General features: G+C 58.9%; 1 protein-coding gene across 8 annotated transcripts in view; it reads right to left on the bottom strand.

Moving 5' to 3' along the window:
* Nucleotides 1-25,796, bottom strand: part of BCL9L (BCL9 like) — a 29,248-nt gene extending 3,452 nt beyond the window's left edge. The window contains exons 1-9 of one of the 8 annotated variants that reach the window (XM_063636559.1): nucleotides 25,656-25,796; nucleotides 19,188-19,248; nucleotides 10,302-10,403; nucleotides 8,658-9,043; nucleotides 7,875-7,994; nucleotides 3,628-3,844; nucleotides 3,382-3,466; nucleotides 1,014-3,300; nucleotides 327-608 (exon numbers count right to left, since the gene is read on the bottom strand). In XM_063636559.1, coding sequence (XP_063492629.1) covers nucleotides 327-608; nucleotides 1,014-3,300; nucleotides 3,382-3,466; nucleotides 3,628-3,844; nucleotides 7,875-7,994; nucleotides 8,658-9,043; nucleotides 10,302-10,327 — 3,403 coding nt within the window. In that variant the 5' untranslated portion in view covers nucleotides 10,328-10,403; nucleotides 19,188-19,248; nucleotides 25,656-25,796. Of the gene's footprint in view, nucleotides 1-326; nucleotides 609-1,013; nucleotides 3,301-3,381; nucleotides 3,467-3,627; nucleotides 3,845-7,874; nucleotides 7,995-8,657; nucleotides 9,044-9,327; nucleotides 10,092-10,301; nucleotides 10,404-18,823; nucleotides 18,893-19,187; nucleotides 19,249-24,552; nucleotides 24,936-24,992; nucleotides 25,196-25,655 lie in introns of those variants that run through there. The other 7 variants (XM_055273391.2, XM_063636561.1, XM_063636560.1 and 4 more) reach the window with 7 other exon arrangements.
* Between the last annotated feature and the right edge of the window lie 1,263 nt (nucleotides 25,797-27,059).

Below are 27,059 nucleotides of genomic sequence, written 5' to 3' on the forward strand. Positions count from 1 at the left end.
AGCCAGGGGGTGCCAGGGGTCGGAGTTTTCACCACTGGCTTCCCCTGGCTGGGAGGGAAGGGACTGGAGGCATTGAAGCTAGAAGCCAAGAGATCAAGTTCTGGCCCAGTTCGCCAGACACGCTACCAGGTGTTGGAAAGACCACTCGAGTGCTCTGGGCTGGGTTTCACTAATGACTCCAGTGAGTGGGAACAGCATCCCTGAGCCTCCACCCCCACGCCCAGGGCCTTCAGAGGCACAAAAAAGCCAGCACAACCACAGCTGTGCTCCCCACTCCCAGTGCCCACACCAGCTGGCCTCCCTGGGGCCCTGGCCTGTCCTCGCACCTGGCCCGGAGCCCTGCGGTGGTGGTGGGGGGGGCAGCAGGGGACGGTCGGGCAGCAGCTCGTCGTCTGAGGTGGCGATGGTCTTGATGGCATTGTGGTAGAGCGGGGTAGAGCTGGGCATGGCGTACTTGGACATCTGGGTCATCATCAGTGACAGGGGGTTCTGGGAAGGTGTGGGGTCTGGGGAGGAAGTGAATGGTAGGCTGGGGTTCATGAGGCCGCTGGGAGGGTTGGCGGGAGGTGCTGAGGAGCTGCTCCGGGGGCCGCTAGGCGGGAGGGTACCTACAGAAATGGGGAGACAAAGAGAGCAGGGGTGACTGGGGAGGGGCAGATGAGTTCGGCTGTGGATATCAGGGAGGTTTAGGAAGAGGTCAGTTCCCCAAATCACCTGGTCCTTCAGACACACCCACAGGCCCCCCCTATCTCCAGAGCCCACCAGTCTTCAAGCAATCCCTGCAGCCTCAGGGCCCCAGGCAAGGGGAAGATCCCAGGCCCCAAGTTCGATCACTCAAAATGCCTGGGAGACTCACATGGTACCCCCTGAGAAAGCCTACAAATGTCATCATCTGCCCTGTGAGCAGACCCAGCCACCTCTGGTCCCCTGGTACAGAGGCCATTACTCACGCACTGCCCAGCCCCAGCATAGACACACTGCTCAGCACCTGCCTGCCTGCGCCATTCACTCACCCTGTTCCATGTTGCTCATGGTGGTGGAAGAGTTCATGTTGAGAGGCGGCTGCTTGTTCTGGGAGACCCCAGGGCTGGGCATGGCCGTCTTGGGTGAGGCAACCCAGCCTGGAGAAGGCACCGCCATGGAAGGAGACTTGAGCCTGCTGGGCGAGCCAGTGGGCGAACGGACGCTGAGGGAGGAGCTGAGGACCTGGGGCGACTTGAGAGGTCCTGGCGGGTTGGCAGAAGGCAAGGGCACCATCTGTGAGGGAGTCTGGGGTGACTTGAGGTTGGCAGAGGGCGAGGTGACCAGGGGTGAGTGCACCTGGCTAAGAGTGGGCGACTTCAAGTGCCCCATGCCCGGTGAGCCCATCTGATTAATACTGATGGTGAGGTCCGAAGGCCGCCTGCCTAGCCCCCGGTTTGGGGCTGAATGCACGGTCCCAGGAGGATTGGACGCAGGGGGCAGAGGCATGTGGCTGAGCCGGGTGGTGCCCACGTTGCTCATGGGCATTGAGCTCTGATCAGGGCTGAACATGTCTTGGGTATTGCCCATGTCCTGGGACATGGCTTGGTAGGGTCCCTGGCCCCCAGAGAATCCCTGCTGGCCCTGGTTGGGAAACTGTGAAGGCATCAGCATCTTCTGCGGGCCGCCCATCACGCCACTGCTGTTCTGGGCCCGAACCCGGGCCATCTCCTCAGGACTGAGGCCCTGGGGCCCCATCATGTCCCCAGGGCCCCGCATCTTCTGCGACATCAGCATCTGCTGCTGCGGGGTCATCTGCACGTTCAGGTTCATGTTCATGTTCATGTTCACATTCATGTTCATGTTGAGGTTGCCTGGCCCCATGGGGGGGTCCACCTCCCTCAGCCCAGACTGTCCCATGGGAGGGCTCAGGAGGCCCCGGCCTCCACCAAACTCCATGCCCATGGGAGTGCCTGCCAGGCCCTCACCACCAGCCATCTGCCCAGGAAACATGGCAGGATCCATCTGCCGGTGCGCCTGCATCATCCGCTCCATCTCCATGCTCTGTCCCATGCCACTGCCTGCCATGCCCAGGGGGCGCTGCATGCCCATCGACCGCTTCTCCAGCAGCTGGTGCCGCAGCAGCTCCTCACGGACCCGGGGGGTCATGAATCGCTCCGCCTCGCCCTGCCCACCTGGGTAGGGCATGGTGTTCTGGGCAAAACTGCTGGGTCCCCCCATAGGGGGCAAGTCTTCGGTCCAGCCCATGCCTGGCCTCACGGGCCTCTGCATGGCATTCATGGGCATCTCCATGGGCATACTCTGCATGCCCCCAAACCCAGGCACCCGTTGTATCTGGTTGCCTGGGAAACGGGGCCCAGGAAAGGGAGGTCCGCCCCGGAGCTGCATGGGATCTTGAACATCCATGGGCCCCCGCAGCTGCGCACCCATTCCAGGCGGCCACTGATCCCCAGGCTTGCTGTGGTAAGGAGGCGGGGGCCCCCTCACTATCATGCCCCCCATGCCAATCATGTCCTGCAGAGGGCGGCCCCCATGCAGCCCAATCTGTTCCTCTTTCCGCCGTTTCTCCTCGTAGTACTCCTCCTGCAGCTTGCGCCAGGCCACCTGCTCGGGCGTGAGGCTGTCCTGGCCCAGCCTCTGTATCATCATGTTCATCTGCTGCCCCATGTCCCCACCCGGGGGGTGCCCAGGCACTTCATGCTCCAGCGGGGGGCCCCCTAGGCTCTGTGTCTGTGAAATCATGGACTGCAAGGGTTCCTCGTACTTCTTCAGCCCGCTGGGAGGGGCCGTGGGTGGCTGCTGGGGGGGAGGGGGGGCTTGTGCTGGTGGGCCCCCCTCACCCGCTCCTCCTGGGGGCCCCTTGAGGAAGGGCTCAGTCTCTCCGCTGCGGAGCAGCAGTCGCTCAATGTCTCGCAGCGTCTGGAGGGACCGTTCCCGATGCTCCAGCTGCTCTTTGGACAAGCCTTCTGAGCCCACCAGGCTGCGCTGCCCATTTCCAGGGGGGGCTGCCTCCCCCAGCAGGGCAGGGCCGGGAGTACTGCTGGGGTCTCCTCCAGGAGGCAGAGGGTTGTTGGCGGTGGTAGCCGTCGGGGTGTTAGGGTGGGTGCCCCCAGTCCCACCACCTGTGCTGGCAGCTCCCACCGAGTTGGGGGCCAGGTCCTGACTGCTGTCCTCAGGAGGCCCCTCTGGGGGCAGAGCAGGTGGGGCACTGCCAGGGGCCGGGGGTGGTGGTGGCAGTGGAGGTGGCTGGGACTGCGGGGTGCCCGCTGATGGTGTGCTCAGGGGTAGCGGTTCTGGGGTGGGGGGCACTTTAGGGGCCTGCAGAAGGACAAAGAGAGCATAAGACAGGTAAGGGGATATTCCGCCCAGTCCTGCTGCTCACAGAGGCGCCACGCTTACCTGGTCAAGCTTGGCCCGGGGCACGTTCTGCTGGTGGTAGGCGAGGATGGAGTCGGCCCGGCCCTGCAGCACTGCCTCCGCAGCCCTGCACAGAGCGGGGGCACCGCCAGCTCAGAGAGGTGAGCGGGAGGGAGCCCCACCCTCACCCACCCCACCCTGCCCCTGCATGGGGCTCCCTCGGAACCCCAGGCTGAGAGGTGCTGGGCAGAGAGAGAGAGAGACTTGGCCTGCCCACCAGGCACTTACGTGTTGGCCAGGTGGGTGGTGAAGACATATACGAACTGCGAGGGAGGCTTTCCGGGGACGCCCCCGCCCCCGCCCCCGCCCCCAGGGGCATCAGGCCGAAGGCCAGGAGGAGGGCCGTGCGGGGCGCCTGGCACGCTGCTCTCGCTGAGGGGCAGTTGGGTGGTTTGGCCGGGACCCAGCTGTGGGGCCGCCATGGCTGGGTCTGCTACATTACAATCTGCAGGAGGAGAGAGGAGAGGGAAAGGGGCTAAGCGGTCCAGACGCAAGAAGGACCAGCTGATGCCCCCTCCCACTGATGCTCACAGCCTTACAGCTCATGCCCACAGGGACATTTGATGTCACTATCTGGTGTTCTCACCAGGCTGGTTTCCACGATGGCAAGAGTGGTGACCATGTGGAGAGCAGGGACAGAGAAAATGTGTCCTTTCCATAGGCTCCCATGGGCCTGGCATTCTGCTGGGGACTTAACAGGTGTGATTTCATCTCATCAACACACCCTGGGAGGCACGTGTCACACACTCCACTTAACAAAGGAGGAAATAAGTTCCTCACCCACGGTTACACAGCCAGTTAGTGCAGAGCCAGAACTGAACCCAGGGCAGGGACTCTGAAGCTCTGCTCTGAGCTCTGCTGCTGCCCCTCACACTGGGTAAGTGTATGTGCACAGTCTAGTGACCCAGTTGGGGAGAAGGCAGAGAGGGTGCACAAGCTGATGATTCAAATGATGGATGGTTTTTCACTCTAGCCCCACCACTAACTGACTTTGTGATTTTATGAACCAGACATCTCTCTAAGCCTCGGTTTCTTCATCTATAAAATGTAAAATACTAACCTCCTCCTTGCACAGGGGGCAGGTCAAAGAAATATATTTTTAACCGTAAGTTTAAATTAATGTCACAGACTAAAAAAATCCATTTGAAAAACAGAGAGCCGGGAGCGGTATCTCACGCCTATAATCCCAGCACTTTAGGAGGTAGAGGCGAGAGGATCACCTGAGGTCAGGAGTTCAAGACCAGCCTGGCCAACATGGTGAAACCCTGCCTCTACTAAAAATACAAAAATTAACTGGGCATGGTGGCGCATGCCTGTAATCCCAGCTACTCAGGAGGCTGAGGCAGGAGAGTTGCTTGAACTTAGGAGGTAGAAGTTGCAGTGAGCCGAGATCACGCCACTGCACTCTAGCCAGGGTGACAGAGCAAGACTGTCTCAAAAAAATAAAAATAAAAATAAGAAAGAAAAAAGAAACAGAAAAAGCTGACATACTGGAAACACTCTCAAGACAGACCAGCTACCCTCAGCACCAAGGGAAGTTTTGTTCCATGGTTATACACTTGACTGTAAGTCTTAGCATAGAAAAAAATCTACAACGGGTCTAGGTGAGTGGGTAGGCCCATTCGCATGCCAAGAAAAGCAAGTCACAGCGCCTGGCCCGCAGACAGTAAGTACCAGCATTCTCAGTTAATGGGAGACAAATTGCCTGAAGCTGTCTCCACCCAGCCAGGGCAGTGACCACTTTCACTGGGCTCAGTGTCAGGCTGCCCTCTTTGGAAAAAGTTTCTTCTCCACCTTCTTCTCTGATGGACCCATCCCAAAACGGCCCTGCTCTGGACCCTATCTATCCAATTTTACATAGAAGAGCAGAGCCAGAAATTTTCAGGGGAGCTTGAGAGCTGACCTCAATGTGTGAAGGCTGCTGAGGGGCTCTTGGATACAAGCTATGGGGAGAAAGGCAGGGCTTAGTCCAACAAGGAACTTTCTAGTACAATAACAATGATAAAAGCTAATATGTTACATGTATAACCTCATTTACTCCTCGTACCAACCTTATGAGATAAATAATATTTTTACAGATGAGGAAACTGAGGCCCTTTCCCAAATTTACAGAAATAACCTGAGTTGCAAACCAAGGCACCCTAATGGCAGAACTAGTCCTGTCAATGTCTATGTTCTATCGCCCCTCAGTAAGAACTCTTTAAGAATCTAAGGGCAGGCCGGGCACGGTCGCTTATGCCTATAATCCCAACACTTTGGGAGGCCGAGGTGAGCGGATCACTTGAGGTCAGGAGTTCAAGACCAGCCTGGCCATAATGGTGAAACTCCATCTCTACTAAAAATACAAAAATTAGCCAGGCGTGGTGACGCATGCCTGTAATACCAGCTACTTGGGAGGCTGACGCAGGAGAATTACTTGAACCCAGGAGGTGGAGGTTGCAGTGAGCCGATATTGTGCCACTGCACTCCAGCCTGGGCAACAGAGTGAGTGAGTGAGACTCTGTCTCAAAAAAAAAAGAATCAGGCTGGATGGCTCACACCTGTAATCCCAGCACTTTGAGGGGCTGAGGCAGGTGTATCACCTGAGGTCAGGAGTTCAAGACCAGTCTGGCCAACATGCTAAAACTCTGCCTCTGCTAAAAATACAAAAATTAGCCAGGCATGGTGGTGGGTGCCTGTAATCCCAGCTACTCGGGAGGCTGAGGCAGGAGAATTGCTTGAACTCAGGAGGCAGAGGTTGCAGTAAGCCAAGATCGCGCCATTGCACTCCAGCCTGGGCAACAAGAGTGAAACTCCGATTCATAAATAAATAAATAAATAAATAAATAAAAGACTCTAAGGGCAGTACGACTAAAATAGTCACAATGGTCGCCTTGAGTATGGGATGTTAGCAATTTCTACTTTGTATTTCCCTATGTTTGCCAGGCACGGTGGCTCACTCCTGTGATTCCAGCACTTTGGGAGGCCAAGGCAAGAGGATCGCTTGAGACCAGGAGTTCAAGATCAGCCTGGGCAACATGGCAAGACTGTTTCTACAAAAAATACAAAAATTAGCCAGGTGTGATACATGCCTGAGCCCCAACTACTTGAGGGTCTGAGGTGGGAAGATCACTTGAGCTCAGGAGTTTGAGGTTGCAGTGAGCTGTGATCACACCACTGCACTCCAGCCTGGGTGTCAGAAAGAGACCCTGTCTCTAAACAGTAAATATATAAAACTCACAAAGTTTCTACAATGGTGCAGTCTGATGTGACATAAGTGAACTGGAGGTGATGGCTACGGCAGGAGGTGTCTGGTCTGGGAGGCAGTAAAGGGTTCTGTCATCAAAGGGTTCAGCCAGAGGCTTGGCGACCACCAGGTTAGTCCCACAGAGGAGAGAGAACTGATACAGGATGGTCCGTGAGGTTCCAGCTAGCTGTAGAGGTTTGGTATTTGACCCTCCGCACCCCTGTCACAGACATAGTCTGCTCACTTCATAACATTTGCTGACTCTTTCCTCCTCTGTAATTGGCATCATGATAACACTGACCTCACAGGGCTGTTGTGAGGATTAAATAAAACAGAGTAGCAAAGTAGCCAACGTACTCTTTTCTTTCTTCTTTCTATGGTCCCTGCCTTCAAGGAGTTCACAATTTAATAGTCTCTGGCTAGTTTCTTTTTCTTCTTTCTTTACTTCTTTCCTTTCTTTCTCTCTCTCTCTCTGTTTTTAGAGATGGGGTCTCCCTATGTTGGCCAGGCTGTTCTTGAACTCCTGGGCTCAAGCAATCCTCCTGTCTCAGCTCCCCAAATTCTGGGGATTACAGGTGAGAGCCACCACACCCAGCCTCTCTGGCTAGTTTCTTATGTCTCTCTCCTCAAAAAGATGTAAACTTTGAGGGAAAAAAAATGTGTACAAGCTTCCCAGGGGCAGGGGTTACGTCTGGCTCTCCCCCATCACTCATGGAAGGCCAAAATATAGGCGGATCCATAAAAGAATCAGAGCATCCCTCCACACCCACTTCTTGTCCTGGTGACACACCCTGGGTACTTGCCAGGAGTCAATTAGAGGTTAGGGAAGGGCACCCGAGACACAGCCAAGTGGCAGCTCACACCCAGGCTTAGCAGGGCTTTGCACAGCAGAGTCAACTGTCCGACTCCCAGGGACACTGGGAGCCGGACGCTTCACAGCCCTCCCTCCACTAACCAGTAGGTGGCAGCATAGGCCAGGAATTCACAGGTAGAGGTGTAGGTGATGTGACCAGGAAGGAGGCCACTCCACTCTGCCCCACCTAGGGTCCCTAGGGAGAGGGAGCCACTGAGCACCTGGAAGGCAGAGGTGAGGCTGTTGCAGTGTAGGGAGGGACAGAGTCTGAGAGGTAGGATGGGAGAGAAAAATCCAGGGCTCCCGGTCCTCACTTCTTTCCCAGGCTCAGTCCTCTCAAGTCCATCCCCCAGGAACATCACGGGCTACAGCACCCTGGCATCGACAGGCACTCACTGTGGGTGGCCCCAATGGGCTTGTCATCCTCCTCACTGTCCGGTCCAGAGCACCATTCGTCCCCACTGTATGGCTGCTTCCGCTCCAGCACACAGCGCCGCTTACTCCGTGGCGCCACCTCTGCCCAGGCAGGACGGAGGAAAGGGTGAGTGCCCAGAGGCCCCATTATTCTCCCACACCCAGGGTCCCTCCCAGACCTATTCTCTAAGATGCCCCACCCTAGAGGGCACTGCCCAGGCCATGGTGGGCACTTCACCAGCCCTTGGCCCCCACCACACCACCATTTGTTTCTGATTTCTCTCTATAGCCCCATGCCTGTCTCCCCTCCCCCCAACACCAAGTACAGCATAATCCCCAACCACAACTGGTTCTAATTAGGGCTGGAGGGGAGGGGGAGCTGCTGCTACTCTTCCAGGCCCCGGTGCCTGCTCCCAAAGGGTTCCCACCAGCGGGGATATGGAGGCTCCTGGAAGTGTGTGGGTCTGGGGTCTGCTCCTCACTCCATGGCACCTCCCTCTCCCCCTCTGGAGCACTGGTGGGAAAGCAGGAGGGGAAGGAGTCCAGAAGTCCGACCACTCTCTGTGGCCCCTCCATGGGTGGCACCATGGCCAACCCCAATCCCAAATGATCTGGTTGGTGGGTGTTGAAAGGTACCCATGCAGAAACACTGAAGAACGTGGGATGAGGACTGGACAAGCAGGGGGCAGAGCGGTGATCTCCCAGAACATCTGAGCCTGGGACTATCGGAGATGCTAGGGTCTTAGGGATGAAGAAATGGGGTACCTTTGGCCTCTGAATCCAGGGATGGGGTCCCAGCCTCTCGCTGCTCTCCAGAGTCCACAGACACACTCCGTTCCCTCTTCACCTTGCCCTTGAGCGAGCTGAAAGGGGGCACCCCTGCCTGGGGGTTCTTCAGACTTGAGTTGCTAGGCGAGATCTGGTTGGCCTTGGCCCCATGGTTCCCCGCCCCCACGCCCTTCGAGCCCAAGTTGCAGGTGGGTCCTTGGTTCACATTCTGGTGCTGAGATTGGGCCCCGCCATTCCCTGTCTTGCCATGATTGGTCAATTTATTTTCTGGGTGCATTGGCTTGGCTGGGGCAGGGGGGCAATGGCCGCGGGGGGACAGCGGCGGGCTCCCTGGAGCTTCTCTCCTCCTGGGGTGGGGTAACCTGGGAGAAGGTAGGAGAGATGTGAAAAGTTAACCTTGCTAGGGGCTAGGCATGCCTGGAACTTAATTACCCCATCCTGCCTCCCCTAATTAATGGAGGAGGGTGGGGGGAAGGGGTGGCATCTCAAGACCACCACCAGCTATTCTCTACCTCCCTCCATGGCTTCCTCAGACAAGGGCTGAAGCCCTCATCCACCTTGGGGAGTGGAGATGGGGAAACCCTCCACCCCCCAGCCTCCACAATTTGAAGGAAACCAGGGCCTAGAGTTGGCAGAACTCGCCCACCTCAGCCCCAAAACATCCATCAGCCTGCAAGCTTCTGTGGCGGCCCTGTCCTCTGTATCAGACTTAAGCATCCTCTCTTCTAAGATCTGCTGTCTTCAGACTCCTTCCAAGGCCTCAGACCTCAACTCCCATATGTCCCAACACCAGCAGAGAAGGGCCACAGGACCTGGGGTCACTGCACATGCCCCGGTCTCATTCCCCAGGGACAGTGGGGAAATGCACACCAGGGAGTGGTACCCACTGGTCCAGACAGCTGGAGGGGAAGGCCTGAGGAGGGGGGCCTGGCAGGCCAGGCCGGCAGGCAGAAGCAGGAGGAAAGGGGGAGGGGAGCGGTGTGTCAAGCAGATGGGGAGTGCAGCTTGAAGCCAAGGATTCCTGCAGCCTAGGCTGCGGGCCCTTTAAGCTCCAGCCCGCTCCCCCCGCCGCCTCCCCCTCCCCGGAGACCTATTAATAGCCGCTGGAAAGATCACATCACGGGAGAGGATATTTATCCCCCCTCATTCCACACCAGCTCAGATTTATTTCAGCTCTGCTGTCCTGCTGCTGCCGCCTGGCCCTGTCTGCCGGCTTCTCCGGGGAGGGGGGAGGGAGGCAGGCACCGCCCCCTACTCTAGCTCCCACCTCCAGCTAGACTGAGGCCAGAGGCGGCCTTCGGACCCCACAGTAGGGTGGGAGGGGGTCTGCTCAAACCATTTTAAGGAGGGAAGAACTAGAAGAGACCAGAAGCCGCAAGCATAGCTGGCTGCCAGTCCCCTCTGCCCCCCACCCAGGCCCAGGCACTAAGGCTGGCTGCGCCTCCTGCCTCAAGCCAGGCCTTCCCATGCTAACCCCCCTTTAGCCCACTGGTGGCCTGGGAGCCAGGTGCCCAGGGCGGCTCCTCTCCTGGCCAGCACAGCTTGGGCCCCATCACCACTGGGCCCTTCCCTTCCCGCACGCCACACACACACATCCCGCCCGCCACGACACCCACACACCTTGTCTTGTTAGCCAGGATCCTCATGGCTCCCACACACAGTGGGGCTACGGCCCCTGTGCGTGCCCAGGGCCCAGCCAGGTACTCGGTACTGGAGCACGGACTGCAGCAACAAGCCCCAAAGAGAAAACTCGTGACTTGGGGAGGGGGTGTCAGAGGGGAGGGGAGAAGGGAGGACCCAACAGCTCTGGGACTAGGGAGCTGGATAGGGTGGGATGGCACTGGAAAAAGAGGATTACGAGATGGGGTCTCGATCCTGGAGGCCAGCCCTGTCCCCATCCCTCCCGCACCTTGCCCTCAGGGGGCTTGCAGTCTCCAGCAAGCCTACGCCCCGACGGGGCGGCAGAGACAGAATTCACTAAAAGGCTAGGTAGCAAAGGTGCCGCGTGGGGCGGCTGTGAGGTCTGCCATGGCCCCCTGAGGGATTCCTGCTCCCAGACGCGCCCCTCACCCAGGGTGGGGTACCCCTCTCGCCCCACCCCCAGAGCGCTCCAGCCGTGGAGGGGGCCCGGGGTGGGGGCCACGCCCCGCCCCGTCCCCAGCTCGAGGCCTAGCCCGTGCCCATCCCAGCAGGCCCGGGCGGGCAGCGAGAGGCCTGGCGGGGCCCCGGGGCTGCAGCTGGGCTCTTCTGGAGACCAGTAACGCTGGCTCGGATTCCTCCTCGACCGCAAGAATGCAGGAGCCTCCCCTCCCCCCGCCCTGCACCCCCACCCCGCCCCCTTCGGCAGAGCCCGGGCGGAGAGGCAGAGCGAGCGAGCGACAGCCAGCGAGGCAGCGAGCGGGAGGCGGACAGGACTGCAGCGTGCTTCTCCAGGCCCCGCGCGCGGACAGACACACGGACAAGTCCCGTCAGGGGCTGGGCGCGCGCCAACAGGCAAGAGCTTGGCGAGCCCCGGGTGCTGCCGGCAGAGGCTCAGAGACCCACAGACACCCGAACTCTGACTCACACACACTCACAGCTCACACGTGGACAGGGAGACAAAGACACGCACGGAGCCCAGGAAGCTAGAGGCGCGCCGGAGGCCAGGGAAGCGCCGGCCGGAGCGGGAGCCGCGGAGACAGCCTGGGGCACGCGCAGACACTGGGGCTGCCCGAGGGCTGAGTGGGAGCGCCGGACTCATTGAACAGATGAAAAGACTGAGGCCGGCCACAAGAGAGCCGAAGAAAGTTGAGCCTGGTAGTCACAAAGAAACACGCACAGGGCGATAGATACAGCAACAGACTTACACAAACACAGAGGCCTCACCCAACCGCCCCCAGCCCTGGCTCCCCCCTCGCCTCCCCTACCCGCCCTCCAGCAGCCCTCCAGCAGCCGATCCCGGTCAAAGGGGAGGAGTCTTGGGCCCAGGAGCTTCGTCCCGGTGACAGGCCCGGCCAGACACCGGTGCACACTCCTGATGCTCCCTGCGGGGCTGCTGGAGGCTGGGCGGGGACCTCGGGGTGGGGGGGCCCCACCTGCCACCCTGCGGGAGTCTAACCCCAACTTAACCCTAGGGCACATCGGCCTTCGCCACTCCAGCCGTGTCTCTGGGGAGGAAGGCTCCTAGGAAGGCTCCTGGGGGAAGGTTCCAAAGTCCAGGACCTGCCTGGGAAGCAGCCCGCCACCCCCAGCTTCTCCATCACAACCAGGGAAGAGCAGAGGCAGAGGCTGGAGTCACTGAGACACCAGGGCTCTGAGCAGGCTCCTGGCTGGCATGCATCTCAGGCTCTCCCTTCACCAACTCGCTGATTCTCAAAAGGATCGACCCCATTTCAACGAGGAAACTGAGGACTGGGAAAAGGAATTGATGTGACCTTGAGTCACATATCCAGTACGTGGCAGTGTGGGGACCCTCATTCCAGACACTGCAGTGACCCCACCTCGCCACCCCAGCCATGACTGCTCCTCTGAGCCTGCATTAGATAGGTGGGCTTCCCACATTCCAGCCACAGTGCCCAGGACCCCCATAAGGGGGGAGGGGCAGGGCAAGGGCCACTCACTACCTATGTTCACAGCCTCAAAAATTGAGAACCTGCGAGAATTTGGGAAGGGGCTATTAGAAAATCAGTCCTCTCCAGTGGCCGTTCAGGCCTAGGCTCCTCCCCAGAAGACTCTCCCAGTCACCCTCCCCTCCGGGACTCCACCCCCTCTCTCCCACCCCGCCGCAGGGCGAGCTGAGTCAAGCGTGGATGAGTCAGGACTTTCCCATCTCACACCTCCCCCCTTTGCCCCTCAAGAGTCTGCCCCAGCTCCCAAAGACCCCTCCTCCTCCACACACTCACAGTCTCCGAAGACACCTGGAAGGCCTGGTGATGGGAAGCCAAGAGGGCTGATCCCAGCCCAATGCAATTTTAAAGTACCCAATGAAGGGGGCTTCCTAGTACCAGGCCAGGGGCCCCTGAGGTACGAGAAAGCAAAGGGATGGGGCTCTGGGAACACATCGCCGTGCCTCCCTCTTAGGGGGTTAGGGGAGGGGTAGCAAGCTCACAAACAGGGAGCAGGTGCGAGTCACCTGAGTGGAAGGCCAGGCGCATACCAGGAGGATGAATGTGCCCGGAGGAGCGGAGGAGGCGGCTTGACAAAGGGCCTGAGATATCCATCCGCTCCCCCATCCGCCACCCCCACCCCGAGTGACGCGAGGGTAGGAGCCAGCAGCCTAAGGGTTGCTAAGGGTTAAAGTGGACTTGATCTTAGCTGGGGGAAGGAGCTGAGGAAGGCTCAGATGCCCAGAGCCTCCAGGTATCACACACCGGCTCTGCTCCACACACAACTACCACAGGTAGGGCAGGCGTTCACACATCCAGTGGCAACCTGCCTGCTCCCAGCTGCCCCCACGTTGGGAGCCTCTGCCTGGCTCACCAGCTGGCCCACCAGTGTCACTGTCTAGCTCAAAACCACCCCAAAGAGGCAGTAAGAAAATGTTTTGGAGGGTCCATGTTCCTGTGCTGCCAGGGCCCCCTGTGATGACGTGAGCGCTCAGGACCCTGCTGGGGACAACAGGGCCAAAGAAATCCTCGGCCTCTGGCTCAGGGAGATACAGCGCCCGAGACGACAGGGTCCCAAATCCCCTTTCTCCTGGGTGTCAGGACCCCTCAGTCCTCACAAGCTCTCTCCACCACTCAGGTCACTTCCTCTTCCTGAGGTGGTGACTCAGCGGGTGGGGAGGTCAAGGATTCCTAGCCCAGCAGGAAATCTGCTCAAGGACCAAGGTGCTGCTCTGGGACCCTCGATGTGGGGACTTCCAGGCTTAGGGGGCCTTCCCATGGCCCTAGTTCCTAGTAGCTCTCCCCACTTCCCCCCACCCTGTGCCAAAGGAGACCATGCAAATCAGCCATTTTTGCTTGGGAGGTTTTCCCTGGGAGTTTCCAGCCCCGCCCCACCTGCAGCCCTAGGGTAATGTCAGACAACCCCAGCTCCACAGGACCATGGAAACTCCTGGTCCCAGACCTTTCTAGTCTGGGATCGTTGAACAGGGTACTGGGGGGCCATCAGCGGTTTTGCCCATTCTGGCCCACTGTCCCTTCTGGAGCCTGAACGGACAAGTGGCATTGCTTGGACAGGCCTGAGGTCACCTCACTTCTCTTGGCTCCTACGGTCGGTCCTTGTCAGTGTGGCCGGGCCTTGGGAAGCAATCATGGCCTGGCAGTGGGGTGCCCCCAAAGACAGCTACCCAATCCCCAGTTGCTCCCTCCCACAGGAGGAGGGGTGGAGAGGGGGTGGGGGGCACAAGGAAACAAGACAGGGCAGGAAGCCCAGGCAGGCGGCGGGCACTCTGGGCCAGGCACAAACAACCAACACAGGAAACCACAGCCCACCCCCGCCCACCCCACCCGCCCAAGGCTCTGGGAGAGAGGAGTGCCAAAAGCCTGGTACCCCAACAGAGGCAAGGGCCAGGGGTTAGCCCAGGGCAAGGGAGGAGCAAGAAGCTCTCCAGTCCTCTCTCTGCCCTAGACCCTACCTGGGGAGGGTGGAGGGAGCCAGGCTGGCAGGGATGGTGCTGCCTCTTTAAATCCACCGAAATCCTGAGCTAGGCCCAACCTAGCTCTGGTTTCACAGGAAGGAAAGGAGCTCAGGAGCCAGTAGGGCAGGCAGTGGTGGCTGGAATTAGCCCCACCGGCCCAAATATATCTGGTCTCTGCCCGCCGCCCCACTGGTACTTCCTGTCCCCTGGCACCTGCACCAGGGTGGGGGTAGGAGACGATCCAGGTGCCACTCTCTACCCTGTGGAGACTCCCATCTCAGGAGGTGGTGTGGTGCTGGGTTCACGTGGGTAGAAGGTTAACTTCTCAAGCCTGGGTTCCCAGAACAGGCAGAGATGGGCAAGACAGCTCCCTGTGGGCCCTCACCTGGCCTCAGTCCTCCAAGGGGTTAATCTGGCCCGTATTTAGGGGGGTAGGGGTGGCCGAGGAACCTCCTCCAAACTGCCTGGCTGCTGGGAACAATGGGGCCATTGTGGGAGGATGGAGTGCAGCAGACTGCTGGCACAGCCAAGAGCACCACGGTGGGACCTCACCCAGCGCCCGCCCGCCTGCCTGCCTGCTCTGCTCTCTCCCCAGGTACAGCCAGAGGCAGAGGCATCCTCCTGGCCCCTCACCTTGCCTGATGGCCCACACTCTTGGCACCAGCAGCACCTGCAGGCCCACGAGCTCTGCCCACATTGACATCCAGACTGTCATGACCCTCCAGGATGCAGGGGCACGTGGGCCAGGCCGGGAGGGGTGGGGGTGATGAGACAGGATGTATGCCTGTGATCCTCTGCAGGGGAGACAGGAAGGCCACATGGGGTTTCTGGTGTCAGTCCTGGCACCCTCAGGCAAGAAAGGCTTAGGGGATTGTGAGAGCAGTGACAGGCAGGGTCCCCTGTCCCCAGGCCTCCTCTCCCACACCCATTCAGTAAAGCTGCTCCCAGAGGAGGTCTGGTGCCTGGTGGCCTCACCCTCTGGGGCTGGGGCCCTGGCAGGCAGTATGATGCAGTGGAATAAGAACTGAGTTTGAGGGCCAGGCGCGGTGGCTCACGCCTGTAATCCCAGCACTTTAGGAGGTCAAGGCAGGTGGATCACGAGGTCAGGAGTTCAAGACCCGCCTGGCCATGATGGTGAAACCCTGTCTCTACTACAAATACAAAAATTATCCGGGCATGGTGGTGGGCGCCTGTAATCCTAGCTACTCAGGAGGCTGAGGCAGAGAATTGCTTGAACCCAGGAGGCGGAGGTTGCAGTGAGCTGAGATGCACAACTGCACTCCAGCCTGGGCAACAGAGCGAGACTCTGTCTCAAAAAACTGAGTTTGTAGTCAGACAGTGTCAATCACACCCTGCCCCTTCTCATCTGTGGGGCCTTGTCCTTCCCTATATCCTCTGAGCCTCAGCTTCCTCATCTGCAAAAGGAGAATAATTTTATAGAGTGAGGTAACAGTAGTGAAACTAACAGAATGCCTAAAACACACCAGCCCTCAACAAACCACTTCTGGCCTTGATGTCCTTATCTTTACCTCCTGCCATGGCACCCAAATATGTGGGCATTTGGTAAAGGCAGGCACTGTCCAGATATTTTCCCTGTGAGTGTCCAAGAGAACAGGGCCCGTGGGTGTCATATTAGTGGTACCAAGTACAAAGACTCGGCTCCTCCCCTGCCCTCCTCTCAGAGGCCAGCTCCCTCCGCTGGCACACTCCTGGGCATCCTGGGCTCACCGACACAAATCCAGAGCATGAACCCAGAGAGGGGCTGGGCAGCTGTCCACTCTCTTAGCCTCAGGACCATGTCTCAAAAGTCCAGGAGGCAAGTGAAGGGGGATTTCCCTTCAAGAGAGCCAGCCTCCCCTCTGCGAGGTCCCCTTCTCCCTGCCTGCCCCTTGGCAGTCACCCTGTAGTACTTGGGCTGGGAGAAAGCTTAAGCCTACTCTCCTGCCATGGATCTCAAAGGAAGGGTCCGGGAGAGAAAGAACAACTGACAAGCAGTTCTGGAAAGTAGGGGGCCCAGGGAGAAAACCTGTTCTCTTCTCAACTAGAGAGGGCTGTATCTCTCAGGGTGGCCCCAGAAGCCCCCAAAGGGTTAACAAGGCCCTAAAAATAACCTGCGCCCAGCAGGACCCACTGATCGGAACCCTCCAGCCATCTGTTCCCATTTTCTCCTGTTCACATTGGAACATCTGAAACCGGCCCCAGAGCCCCAGCCCGATCCCAAAAATAGCCCCAGCCTGCCCAAGGAACAGGCCCCAGGGGCTGGGCACAGGAGGCATAGCCAGCCCAGTAGTGAGGCATGGCCCAGGCAGACCCTGAGCCCTCATCCCCCAGGCCCATGGATGGGAGGTGTCCTCTCTGGATCCAGAGGAACATGGTAAGCAGAGCTAGGGGCTCCAGCCCACCCCTCTTGCTACCAAGCCAGACAGAGCACCTGCTAGCTAAGTCCAGGCCTCAGACCCAGGGGCCCTGGGATCCTAGGCACTTCTACCACATCTTAGTCCCCAGAAGATTTTACCCACCTTGTCTGCATAGCTTCCCCACCTCATTGTGGGCACCCCATCCCTGCCACCCACTCCTGGGCTCCTCATCCAGAAGTTCCCAAGCCTCAGCCCCTCCACCATCCCACTCTCACCCCAGGGCCTATAGGAGCCCTGGCCGCCTGGCCCCACTCAGCATTCTCCCTTGCCAGCACACAGGGTTAAGGCAGAACTTTTCCTAGCACTGTCCACACTCCCCCTTGCAGCTCAGGGAAGGATTCTGGAGGTGTCCCTTGGACGCCGTGGATGCTGATATTACCCCACTCCCCTTCTGGGCTTCAGGATGCCCCCCTCCCTGACCATCTGTGTCCAGCAGGTGACAGACAGGCCCATCAGGGCTCCCCAACATTATCATAGGCCTGGGCACTGCCCCTCAGAGAAATGCCCAGGCAGGGCACAGGGAATCCGGGGGGTCTAGGGCCCTGAGGCGTTCCTAACAGCTGCCATCCAGGTCACAGCTCCACATTGACACTTCTCTCCCCAAGCCAGGTCCCTGACCCCTAGGCCAGGAAGGAGAGGAGGCGGCCATTTAAGCCATTTAAGGACGGAATGTCTTGTTTGCCTGGTGAGAGCAGAGCAGCAGGGGATGGGGCAGTGGGAGGAGTGCTGGAGCTGAACTGAGCAAACAGCCTCAGGGAGGAGGGCTGGCCCTGAGAAGCCTGAAGATAGCGAGGGAGACGTGTTCTAAACTCCCTGGGCCTTCTCCAGGCCCCTGGCTACCTGGCAAACTTGCAATCAAGAAGTCAGCAGGCACCAACGATGGGGAAACGGAAGCAGCAAACAGTGGATCTGGAGGGGTATTAGAATCCAGGAATCTGGAGTGTGGAAAGGCTGTCTCTTCCCCACCCCCACACTCCCTCTTCTCACTATCAATTCTTTCCTTGCTAAAACCCCTGGGAGGATCAAAAGTTCCTGTGAAGAGTTCTGACTAATAAAATGAGGAGGATCACCAACACTTATTGAGCATTTACTTTGTAACTTCACCAGTCCTAAATGCTTCACGTGCATCATCTAATTTAATCGTCAGAACAATCTGCTAAGAAAGTATTCTTATTATCCCCACTTTCCCAATAAGAAAAGGGAGGTGCCGAGAAGTTAAATAACTCGCCTAAGGCCCATAATTTCAGAAGAAGCAGGATTTGAATTCAGACACCCTGGCATCTGGGTTCTGGGCCATTTCACAATACTCCAGATGCACCACAGTATCAGTCCTCTGAATGATGACAAAAGAAAACATGGGTGTCCAGACCCCACCCTTTCACTCCTCACATCCTCCCTCCATGCCTGATGTGCCCGGGGCTTGCCCAGGGAAGATCAGAGAGACAGCACCGCTCCCCACTCCCTCAACCCAGGTACCCGCCTGGCCTGGCCTGTGCTGCCAGGACAGAGCAAAGTTCTCCGGCCTCCCCCAACCCCGCCCAACTCCAGTCCGTTACTTCCTCACCCATCCTTGTCCCTGCTGGTCAGAGGAGGGCACAAGGCTAGTCACCGAGACAACAGCACAGAGCCCCTGCCAAGAGTTACTACGGCTCGTGAGAGGCCCCAGGTGGGGGTCAAAGGTCAAGTGGGACTCACCCGTGAGGGTGAAGTCCCAGCCCTGCCCCCCACCCACCTGCTCAGCCACACCTGGCCAATGCTGCCCATCTCTTTCATTCCTCAGTAGAGAGCAGGACCACTTCCTCGGTGTCCCTTGGGGGGTGGCTTCAGTGGAGAGGTTGGGGGTTGAGGTGAGGGGATGAGAAGCCCCTCCCTCCTGGGAATGGTCTAGGAGAAGCGCCTCCTCCCAGTCCCCAGCTTCCTCCAGCTTTCCCTAGTCGGACCAGGAGCCCTCAGGCGTGTTTGTTGTGAATTCAGGGAGTTGTTGCTAAGTAAGAAAGGGGGGCTGGCGGAGGGAAAGAGGATGGCGTGCATGTGTGTGTGTGTGTCTGTGTGTGTACACGCACGCATGGGTACGCTAGGGGACCAGGGCAGAAACCACGCTACTGTGGCTGGTAGCCACCCTGGCTTTGACTGAGCAAGGACTTGGGATAACCAGGAAATCGTACCTTGCCCTCCAGGGCGATTGGGCGGAATCTCCTCGCCTCCCGCAGGGTGGGGCGGGTGGGGGGTGAGATCTGCTGAGATAGAGAAGGGCTGGACTCTCACTGGAGCCCGGCTCTAACCCCTCCCGGCCTGGCCCCACTCCCCACCCGACTGCGTCTAGGGTTCTGGTCAGACTGCTTGCCCACCAGGAGCCAGAGGAGACCTCCCTCTTCTGGAGGGAGGGGAATGAAAGGAGAGATGGGGGCAGAAAGCCAAGAGGAGGGAGCCCAAAAGACAAAACGCCAAGCAGGAGGCTAAGCCAGGGTGACGCGGCCGCCGCGGACAGAAATCAGGGAGGCTGAGAGGGACACACAGGGGCACACAGACCTCTCACCTCAGGAATAATGTCGGGCTCAGGCTCAAGGGTGTGGTCTGGGTTGGGGGCTCCCTGTGGAGAGAGGGTCAAAGCTAGAAGCCCCCTTCCAGCAATCTATGTCCCCGCTCCTCCCATCACCCCAGCACCCCCCCACCAACACACCACAGAAACATGTACACACAGTCCACACAGCCTGCAGCTCCAGGAAGTCTCTGAGCTACTCATTTGCCACCCCCTACCCCCACCAGGACTTCTGTGGATTGGCTGGGAGCCAAGCCTGACCCAGCTGCATCGCCCCCCCCCCCGCACCCCCACCCCCTGCCCACCACACCACCCCCCTCCCTAGCCTGGAAGCAGGAGAGGAGGAGGCACTGGAAGACCTTAGAGCTCCCTTAGAGCTTGGCCCCACGGGGAGGAGGAGAGGCAGAGGACTCCCACGACCTGGCCTGAGGACCTGGGGGAGGAGAGGGATGGGGAGGCTGGAGGACTCCAGATTCTAGCACCAGCCACCTCCAGGTTATCCTATGTCAGGGAAAAGAATGGCTGTGTATTCTATGTCCCTGTGTGGTCTCCCTGGCTATATCCCTGGTCCCCTGAAGACGCCAAGTCCTGAGGACCTGGTCTGGTTGGGAGGACCTGGGGCGAGGGAGTCGGTTTAGCAATTCAGTAGGACGGGGCTGGGCGAAGCTCCCACAGCAGGCGGGAGGGAGGCTGGTGGCTGGGCTCAGTTTGTACTGGGGGGTCAAAGGGGAGTTCTTTTCCGAAGAATTCTGGGAGAGACGCCAACTAGAGCAAGCTGCTAACCACCCCTCCCTCTCTCTCACTGCACTGGGCGGGGGGTGTCCCTACCAACCAGACTTAACCCTCTCCAGCCTGTGTTCCTCCCAGACCTGAGATGGGGTCTGCTGGGGAGGAGACCTTTGGCTGGGCTCAACTTTCCATTCTAAGGCTCATACAGAGCAGGGCATCTACCAGCATAAGGCTGGTTCCACATGGCCCCGTCTGGCAATGCCCTGCCCTGCCGCCACCTAGGTGACTTTTCTGAGCTCATCTCCTAAAGGTGTCTGCAGTGACGTGTGTGCGTGTCTCAGAGACAGAGATTGAGAAACAAACTGAAAATTCCTTGCCAAGGCCCTCCCCCTGCTGGGTCACTGAGCACTGTACCAACCTGTACCCCTCCCTTCCTCCCACTGTGCTCTGGGACCAGAGGCCACTGGGGGTGGGGATGTAAAAGGGACAGCTTATCCTTATGTCCACCTCCTGCTGCTGTCTCCATAGGTCTCTGACTCACACAATCAGCCCTGGCCCCAGCACTCTGCCTCCTCACTGATTTGTCACAAGTGCTTCTGGAGAAATGCATTCCATTCTAGCCTGAGATCTCAGGATGGGAAACTGAGATACAGCAAGGTTATGGGGGTTCTAGTGCCTGCATCCCATGCACTAACTCTGCTATCACCGATGATAGCATCTAACTCTGCTATCACCATCCTTGCTTTGACCCTAAATTGAAAAACCCTAGGAACCTCCTCTAATGTAGAATACTAAGTGCAGTAGGAGGGAATGAGATTAAACATCAAGAAGGACTTCCCACGATCGATCAAGGCTACAAGGGCAGCTGGCCCCACCCCAGATACCTGGATTCCAGACCCCTCCGTCTTCTGCTCAGGCTGGAAATACGAGTGTATTCTCTTGTTCAGCTATTTGACCCTAGCTGGAGAAGTTAACTTTTCTGAACCTTAAATTTGCCACCAAGCTCCCAAGTTCGATGTGATTGGCTGTTCCTTGCCCTCAATGAACAAGTTACCCCAGAGTGGGGGTTTAGCTCCCTTTCCCCACCCCTTTTCCTTTAGAACACCAGGCCTCTCTGTAACAACCACCAGTGTATAATCAAGACAAGAAGAGGGTGGACAGGTGGTACGAGGACCCTACAAGGTGCTAGGTGTCCATGAGGGGTAGAGGGAGAGAACCCAGTCCCCAGGGAGAGTTTATCACAAAGTCTCCACTGCACCACTCTCTCTCCAAGGACCACGGAACTGCCAGAAGCCTTGGCCCCACTCCAGGAAACTTCCCTATCAAAGGGCAGAGGACTGCATGTCCCAGGGAGCTGTGGGGAGACCTGTGACTACATACCCCAGACATGTTCCCAGGGAGGAGAGAGGAGGGAAGAGAAGTGAAGGGCATGTGTGTGCCCGCACACGCACATACACGTGGATGAGACACGCCCCCAGCACACACACTCTCCAGAGGTACCCCGGACACTTACAACACAGACACAACTCCCAAAGATGCACATCCAAAGACATTCCCTAAAAAGCACTCCAAATTCTCCAAAAGTGGCCCCTTCAGACCCACAGAGGCTCCCGTATTCATAGAGACAGCCTAGAGGAGCTCAGGAAACACACATGACATCGGCCAATCACACAGAACTGCCAAACAGAACTGCCGACAGAAGATACACCCACACTGAGACACACACACACACACACAAACTTACACACACACACAAAGTAGTACGCAGCCATGTGCTAGCACACAAACTCAAACACACAAACTTGCAGCACACAGTGTGTGAAGTCGGATTAGAAGGCAATGCTTAGGGGAGGAGGGGAGCCTGCGGGGGGTGGAGAACCACTCAGGGATTTCAAAACAATCCTGGTTTCGAAATGCTGGAAATGCTGGATTCAGGGCCATTCCGAGTTGCGGCTGGGGGTGGGGAAGTGGAGAGTGAGGAGGACGGGAAGACGGGCCAGCCCAGGGCTACCAGTCCATTGGAGGAGAAACGGGAATGGACAGAGGGAGTCCCAGCCCTGGTGGCAGGGGGCCTAGAATAAAACACCAAGGTTAGGAGGGGGGCCGGTCCAGGGCCAAGCAGGGAGGGCCTGGGCTGCAAAGGAGAGGCCTCTGCTTTTGCCACTGACAGGAAAAGTGAGAAGGCCGGGGAAGCCGCCCCTCACCCTCGGCATGGAGAATCAGAGGGAACCTGTCTGTGTCCTTTCCCCTACTCCTGGGCAGTGGTGACCACCTTCTCCCCTCCAGAGTGGCACGCTGGCTCTCCTTCCCCACCAGCTAGCACAGCCCCAAGGTGGGTGGAAAGCTAAGAGGTCACAGGGGATTGGGGGACGGCAAGGGCCTGCAGGAGTCAGGGGTCTTCCACAGGTTCCAGGACCCCCCACACTCAGAGCAGGCTGTGGGCATCCCCCTGGGAACCCAAGGCTTTCTTCCTCTCCACAAGGATGCAGGACCCTTGGGGAGACTGAGGCAGTGTAACACATGCCCACACCCAGGAAGTCGCCCCTCCCACGGCAGCCAGAATGCCCTTACTGCCCCTCCCCCAGCCTCCAGGGAAAGTCAGGCTGAGTTCTCCCAGGAGGGGAGGGAGGGGAGGTCAGGCCAGGCTGGGGGTGGGGCTCAGAGGCCTGGCCCTGGCACCAGGCAGAGGAAATTCCAGGCTGTAAGTCCAGGCAGCCTTCAGGGCCGCCGAGCCAAGTGACATGCACCAGCTCAGGAGCTGCAGTGCTCTGGCCTTCCTCTCCTAGCCCTGGCCTTCCAGCCCTCCAACTGGCTCCAGCCCCAGCTCTGGGACTCAGATGGGCTCCTCAGCCCTGGCAGGAGCTCCCACCAGCCCCATCCCGGCTCCTCTGGCCAGTTAGAGCCTCCCTTCCTCAGTTCCCTGAGGGCAGCCCCCACGGTGTGGCTATGGGTGGGCAGCTGTCGGGGCTGGCAGGCAGGGGCACACATGCGGAGTTAGAGCAGCCAGGCGCTCAACAGGTTGAGCCAGTCCATGGAACAACCGCCCCACCCCAGGGAGAGCAGGCCTGGCAGAGGCTCCCTGCCCGCGGCACCCAGCTTGTACCCGCTTGGCTCCCACGGCTGCCCACTTTCCCACGGTGCCATCCCCCTTCTGCCCCCTCCCTCCATCAGAGGTCAGCACCCGGGCAGTGCCCAGGGCTCTGGCACAAGGAAGGAAGAGATGCCATTCCCGTCACCCCTGGGTGCCCAGGCTCTTGAGCTACCTCAGTGTCAGCACCCAAGGAGCCCCAGAAACAGCCAGCATGGCAGCAGGACCACAAGAACCCCAAAGGACCTCCCAGGCACCTCCTTGTGGGCCTCTTCTGATCCTGGGAAGACTGGACACTTGAACACCCCAGCTCTCCAGAGCTGTCCCAGGGTCCTGGGACAGAACTTCAGCGTGTGGTGCCAGAGGCAGTGTGGGGGTGCCCCCAGCTCCTCCTATTGGACTCCCTGGAGGAGGGGCTGCAGAGCTGGGTGACAGTGGCTCTCAGACTCCCTGGAGGAGGGCTGCAGAGCTGGGTGACAGTGGCTATCAGACTCCCTGGAGGAGGGCTGCAGAGCTGGGTGACAGTGGCTCCCTCCACTCCTGCGCGGGCTGCTGCTGCTGCAACCCTGGTCCTTTCCTCCCACTCCACTCCTGGGCTCCACGGAGCTCCATCCCAGTCACTCCCCTGACAGGCAGGTAGCTCCCCTTTGCTCGGCATCTCCTTTAATCTAAAGCAGGTGCCAGGCATTCCAGCCCTTGCTGAGCCGACACTGCCACCCCCTAGGCCTCTGCCCAGAGGCTACTGTCCTGCCTGGTCTGGAATTTGAGACCCCAGCCTAGGGCTCCCGCTTAACCCAGGTACCAGGACTCCAAAGGCAGGAACTAGCTAAGCAGGGTCATGGGTACCCAACACAGATTCAACAGGCAAGATCAATAGAACCCAAATTGCCACTGAGGCGCTAGATTACTGTGGACTGCCAATTCCTCTCTAGGACCCTGTAGTATCTCTTCAGTCCCATGACTCCCCATCCTAGTAGAGACTCATTCTGAACCTCCATATGGGCCTCCAGAACCCATCACCAGTCATAGGACCCCTTCTACTCCAGGCACAAGAGTCACTCTGGATCCAAGATTTTAGGTATTCTACCTGCCCCTCAGCACCCTTCCTGCTGTGAAGCATCACCCCATCCCACTCAGGAGCAACATGGGTAAGCAGGGAACCCCTAGAGGGAGGTGGCCAGAAGGCTGGCCTTCCAGACCTGGCTCTCCAAGGCCAAGGAGGCAAATCACCTGGGGGAAGCGGCACCTTCCTCCCTGGCACCAGCCTCCCAGTCTCTCTCCCTGCTCCTCACCTGCCTCACCCATTCTCTCCCTGTCCTGTCCTGAGGCCTGTATCAGCAGGGCCTCAGAGCTGACACCAGGAAGACAGGGCCTGAGCATGCTCTTCCTCTGGGGTCATGAAATTGTGGTCCTGACCCGGAGAAGGTAGCCAGGCCCATGCTGAGAGGCAGCAGAAGAGCAAGGCAGCCCCTGCCCGGAAGTGGCTGCTCCCTGGAGAGGCTGAGAAGAGAGGGAGAAGACAGTGGAAGCCCACTCACTGTGGCGGTCTCATCCAGAGAGCTGTTCAGAGGCAGCAGCAGAGTTGGAGCAGATACAGTGCACAGTCAGCTTTCACACTAAACCAAGGCTGGGAGTGAGGGCAAAAGATCCAGGGAGCCTTGGAACCCCTTTCTGAGGGCTCAAACACACGCCCAGGTCACCTCTTTCAGAGCAACACTTTTTCTCCTCGAAGCAGAGGTCCCCCCAGACACAGACACACACCCCAAGCAGTAGACAGAAAGAGGAGGGAGGGAGGGGGTGTCAGAAAAACCCGGAAGGAAGGAAGCTGGACAGACAGACAGAAGCTGATCCTAGCTTCATTGCTGCAGAGAGACACCCTCCAGACTCCTAGACTTCAAGGGACACTCTCCTTCTCAAGAGAGGGCAGCCCTCTGTCTCTTCTGAAACCAAATTCCAGCAGCCCTGGAATAGGACCTACCCCAGCGCAACAAGAAGCCTAAGCTCACTCTTCTTCCTACATTCTTCCCCGAGGGTTCCTTTGGATCAAGACAGGGGCCACCTCCCCTTAGCAGCGCAGGGACACCTCCAAGGAACTGTATGACTGCCCCACCCCCCAGCCAAGCCCACATCACTCAGAAGCCTTGGAAGAAGAGACTCCTCGGTCACAGCCCCCGCTACTCACAGGCAGTGCCTGGGAGAAAAGGGTGACCCCCAGCTCTCCCCAGTCCCAACCCACCTCCTTCTGGAGGCTCCTATCAGCCAGAGGAGGAGGGCTGGGGTGCTGAGACCCACGGGGTTGGTGAGCCTGGGAGGGGGACTACATCTCCCAGAAGCCCCCAGGGCAAGGTTCGCTGCTCCAGCTGGCCCAAGGCCGGCCTTGTTCTCTGCGCTAGGGTGGCAGGGTCCCCTGGCTGCCCCTAAGCCCTCCCCAAGGTGTTCTGGAGCTGCCAACCTGACTGGGGGCTTAAGAGTAGCCTCCACTAACCCTGGGGGAGTCCCCCACACCTTAAACAGCCTGGGGGTACGTGCCAGAGAGCAAGAGACAATCAGACTGTGTTTCCCCTCCCCGATTCAAACTGGATCTCCCTCCTCGCGCCAGCGCCTGGCATGACTTTCGCCTTGCCCCCAGCCCACCCCTCACCTCACGCGGATTGGGAGGTCCTCACGCCAGGCCGGAGCTGGACGCCATGACCAGGTCAGGGTCGTTGTGTGGATGGGGGTCCTCCTGCTCGCCAGTTGGAGATGCAGAGAGGGCGGGCAGGCGGTGATCTTTTGATCCTGGACGCCTTGATCTCAATACCAGCCCGGCCCGGGAGAGGCTATCCGGGAATCGCTGGGTGCCTGGGTTCCTGCCTCCCAACCGCGGAGCATGGTCGTGGGCGCCGGGCAGCGGCGGGAGAGCGCGCACACCCGCCGGGGCCGGGGCGCGGGGCTGGGGTCTCGGCCCCGAACCTCAGGGCTCCGGCTCCTGCTCCTGCTCCTCCTCCCTTGCTTGCTTGCTTGCTTCCTTCCTTCCTTCCTTCCTTCGCCTCCTCCTTTCACTTTCCCCAAAGCCCGCGGGGATGGCGGGCACTGGGTGGGGAGGGGGCTGTCTGGGCGCTTATTGTTGGTCGGACGCCGAGGGTCCGGGTCGCAGCCCCCGGGCGGCGCGGCGCCGGGGGACCCAGGCGTGCGGGCGTCCGGCCGGCTGGCTCCGGGCGGCGGCGGTGGTGCAGCGGCCCCGGGTCCGGGGCATGTCCAGCCACTGGCTCCGCCGCGCGCCGCCGCCTCCCCGGGCTCCCCTGCGCTGCCGGAGCCTCGCTTGCCCCTCCACTCGGCTCCACTCCCCAGCCTGAATAAGCATCGGGGCTCTCTGGCTGCCTCCTTCTGCCTTCATACCAGAGCCCGGAGAGGCCCCTGTCAAAATAAGAGCTCCCCCATCTCGCTTGCCTCCTCGCCCAACCCGGCTCCCCCAGCCTCCCAGTGGTCTGACTCGGTAAGGCGCCCGGCCGGCTAGCGGGAGGCAGGTTGGCCCGGGGGCGGGGAGGGGGGTTTCTTCTCTCCTCCTCGCTCCTGAGGATTGGGGAGGAGACGCGCCAACAACATCCCAGGCTAGGGAAAGGTTTGACAAACCTACCTTCCTATCTGCACTGATTGGAAGGAGTGGAAGTTGCCTGGCCACACAGACACACACACACACACACACACACACACACACACACACACCACTGGGTCCCCTCTTCGTTGTACCCACCCACATCCATAATGCACTGAGCATCTCTTTATTCATGTCTCTCCTAGTAGACCATGAGGTCCTTGAGGACACAGACTGAGTTTTTTCATTTCAATCCTCAGCAGCACAAAGTGGATGGTAAGAAAATGTTTGTGGAAGTGAAACCTTTGTCTTCTCAAAAGAACTCTCCTAACCTAACCTTAAAGTGCTTCTCTCTCTCTCTCTCTCTCTCTCTCTCTCTCACACACACGCACACGCACACGCACACACACTCTCACCACCCTATAGGACGAGGCAATGAAAAAGAAATTGTAAATCCCTTTTTTTTTTGAG

The sequence above is a fragment of the Symphalangus syndactylus genome, chromosome 3 (assembly GCF_028878055.3).
Source record: "Symphalangus syndactylus isolate Jambi chromosome 3, NHGRI_mSymSyn1-v2.1_pri, whole genome shotgun sequence".
Classification (NCBI taxonomy): domain Eukaryota; kingdom Metazoa; phylum Chordata; class Mammalia; order Primates; family Hylobatidae; genus Symphalangus; species Symphalangus syndactylus.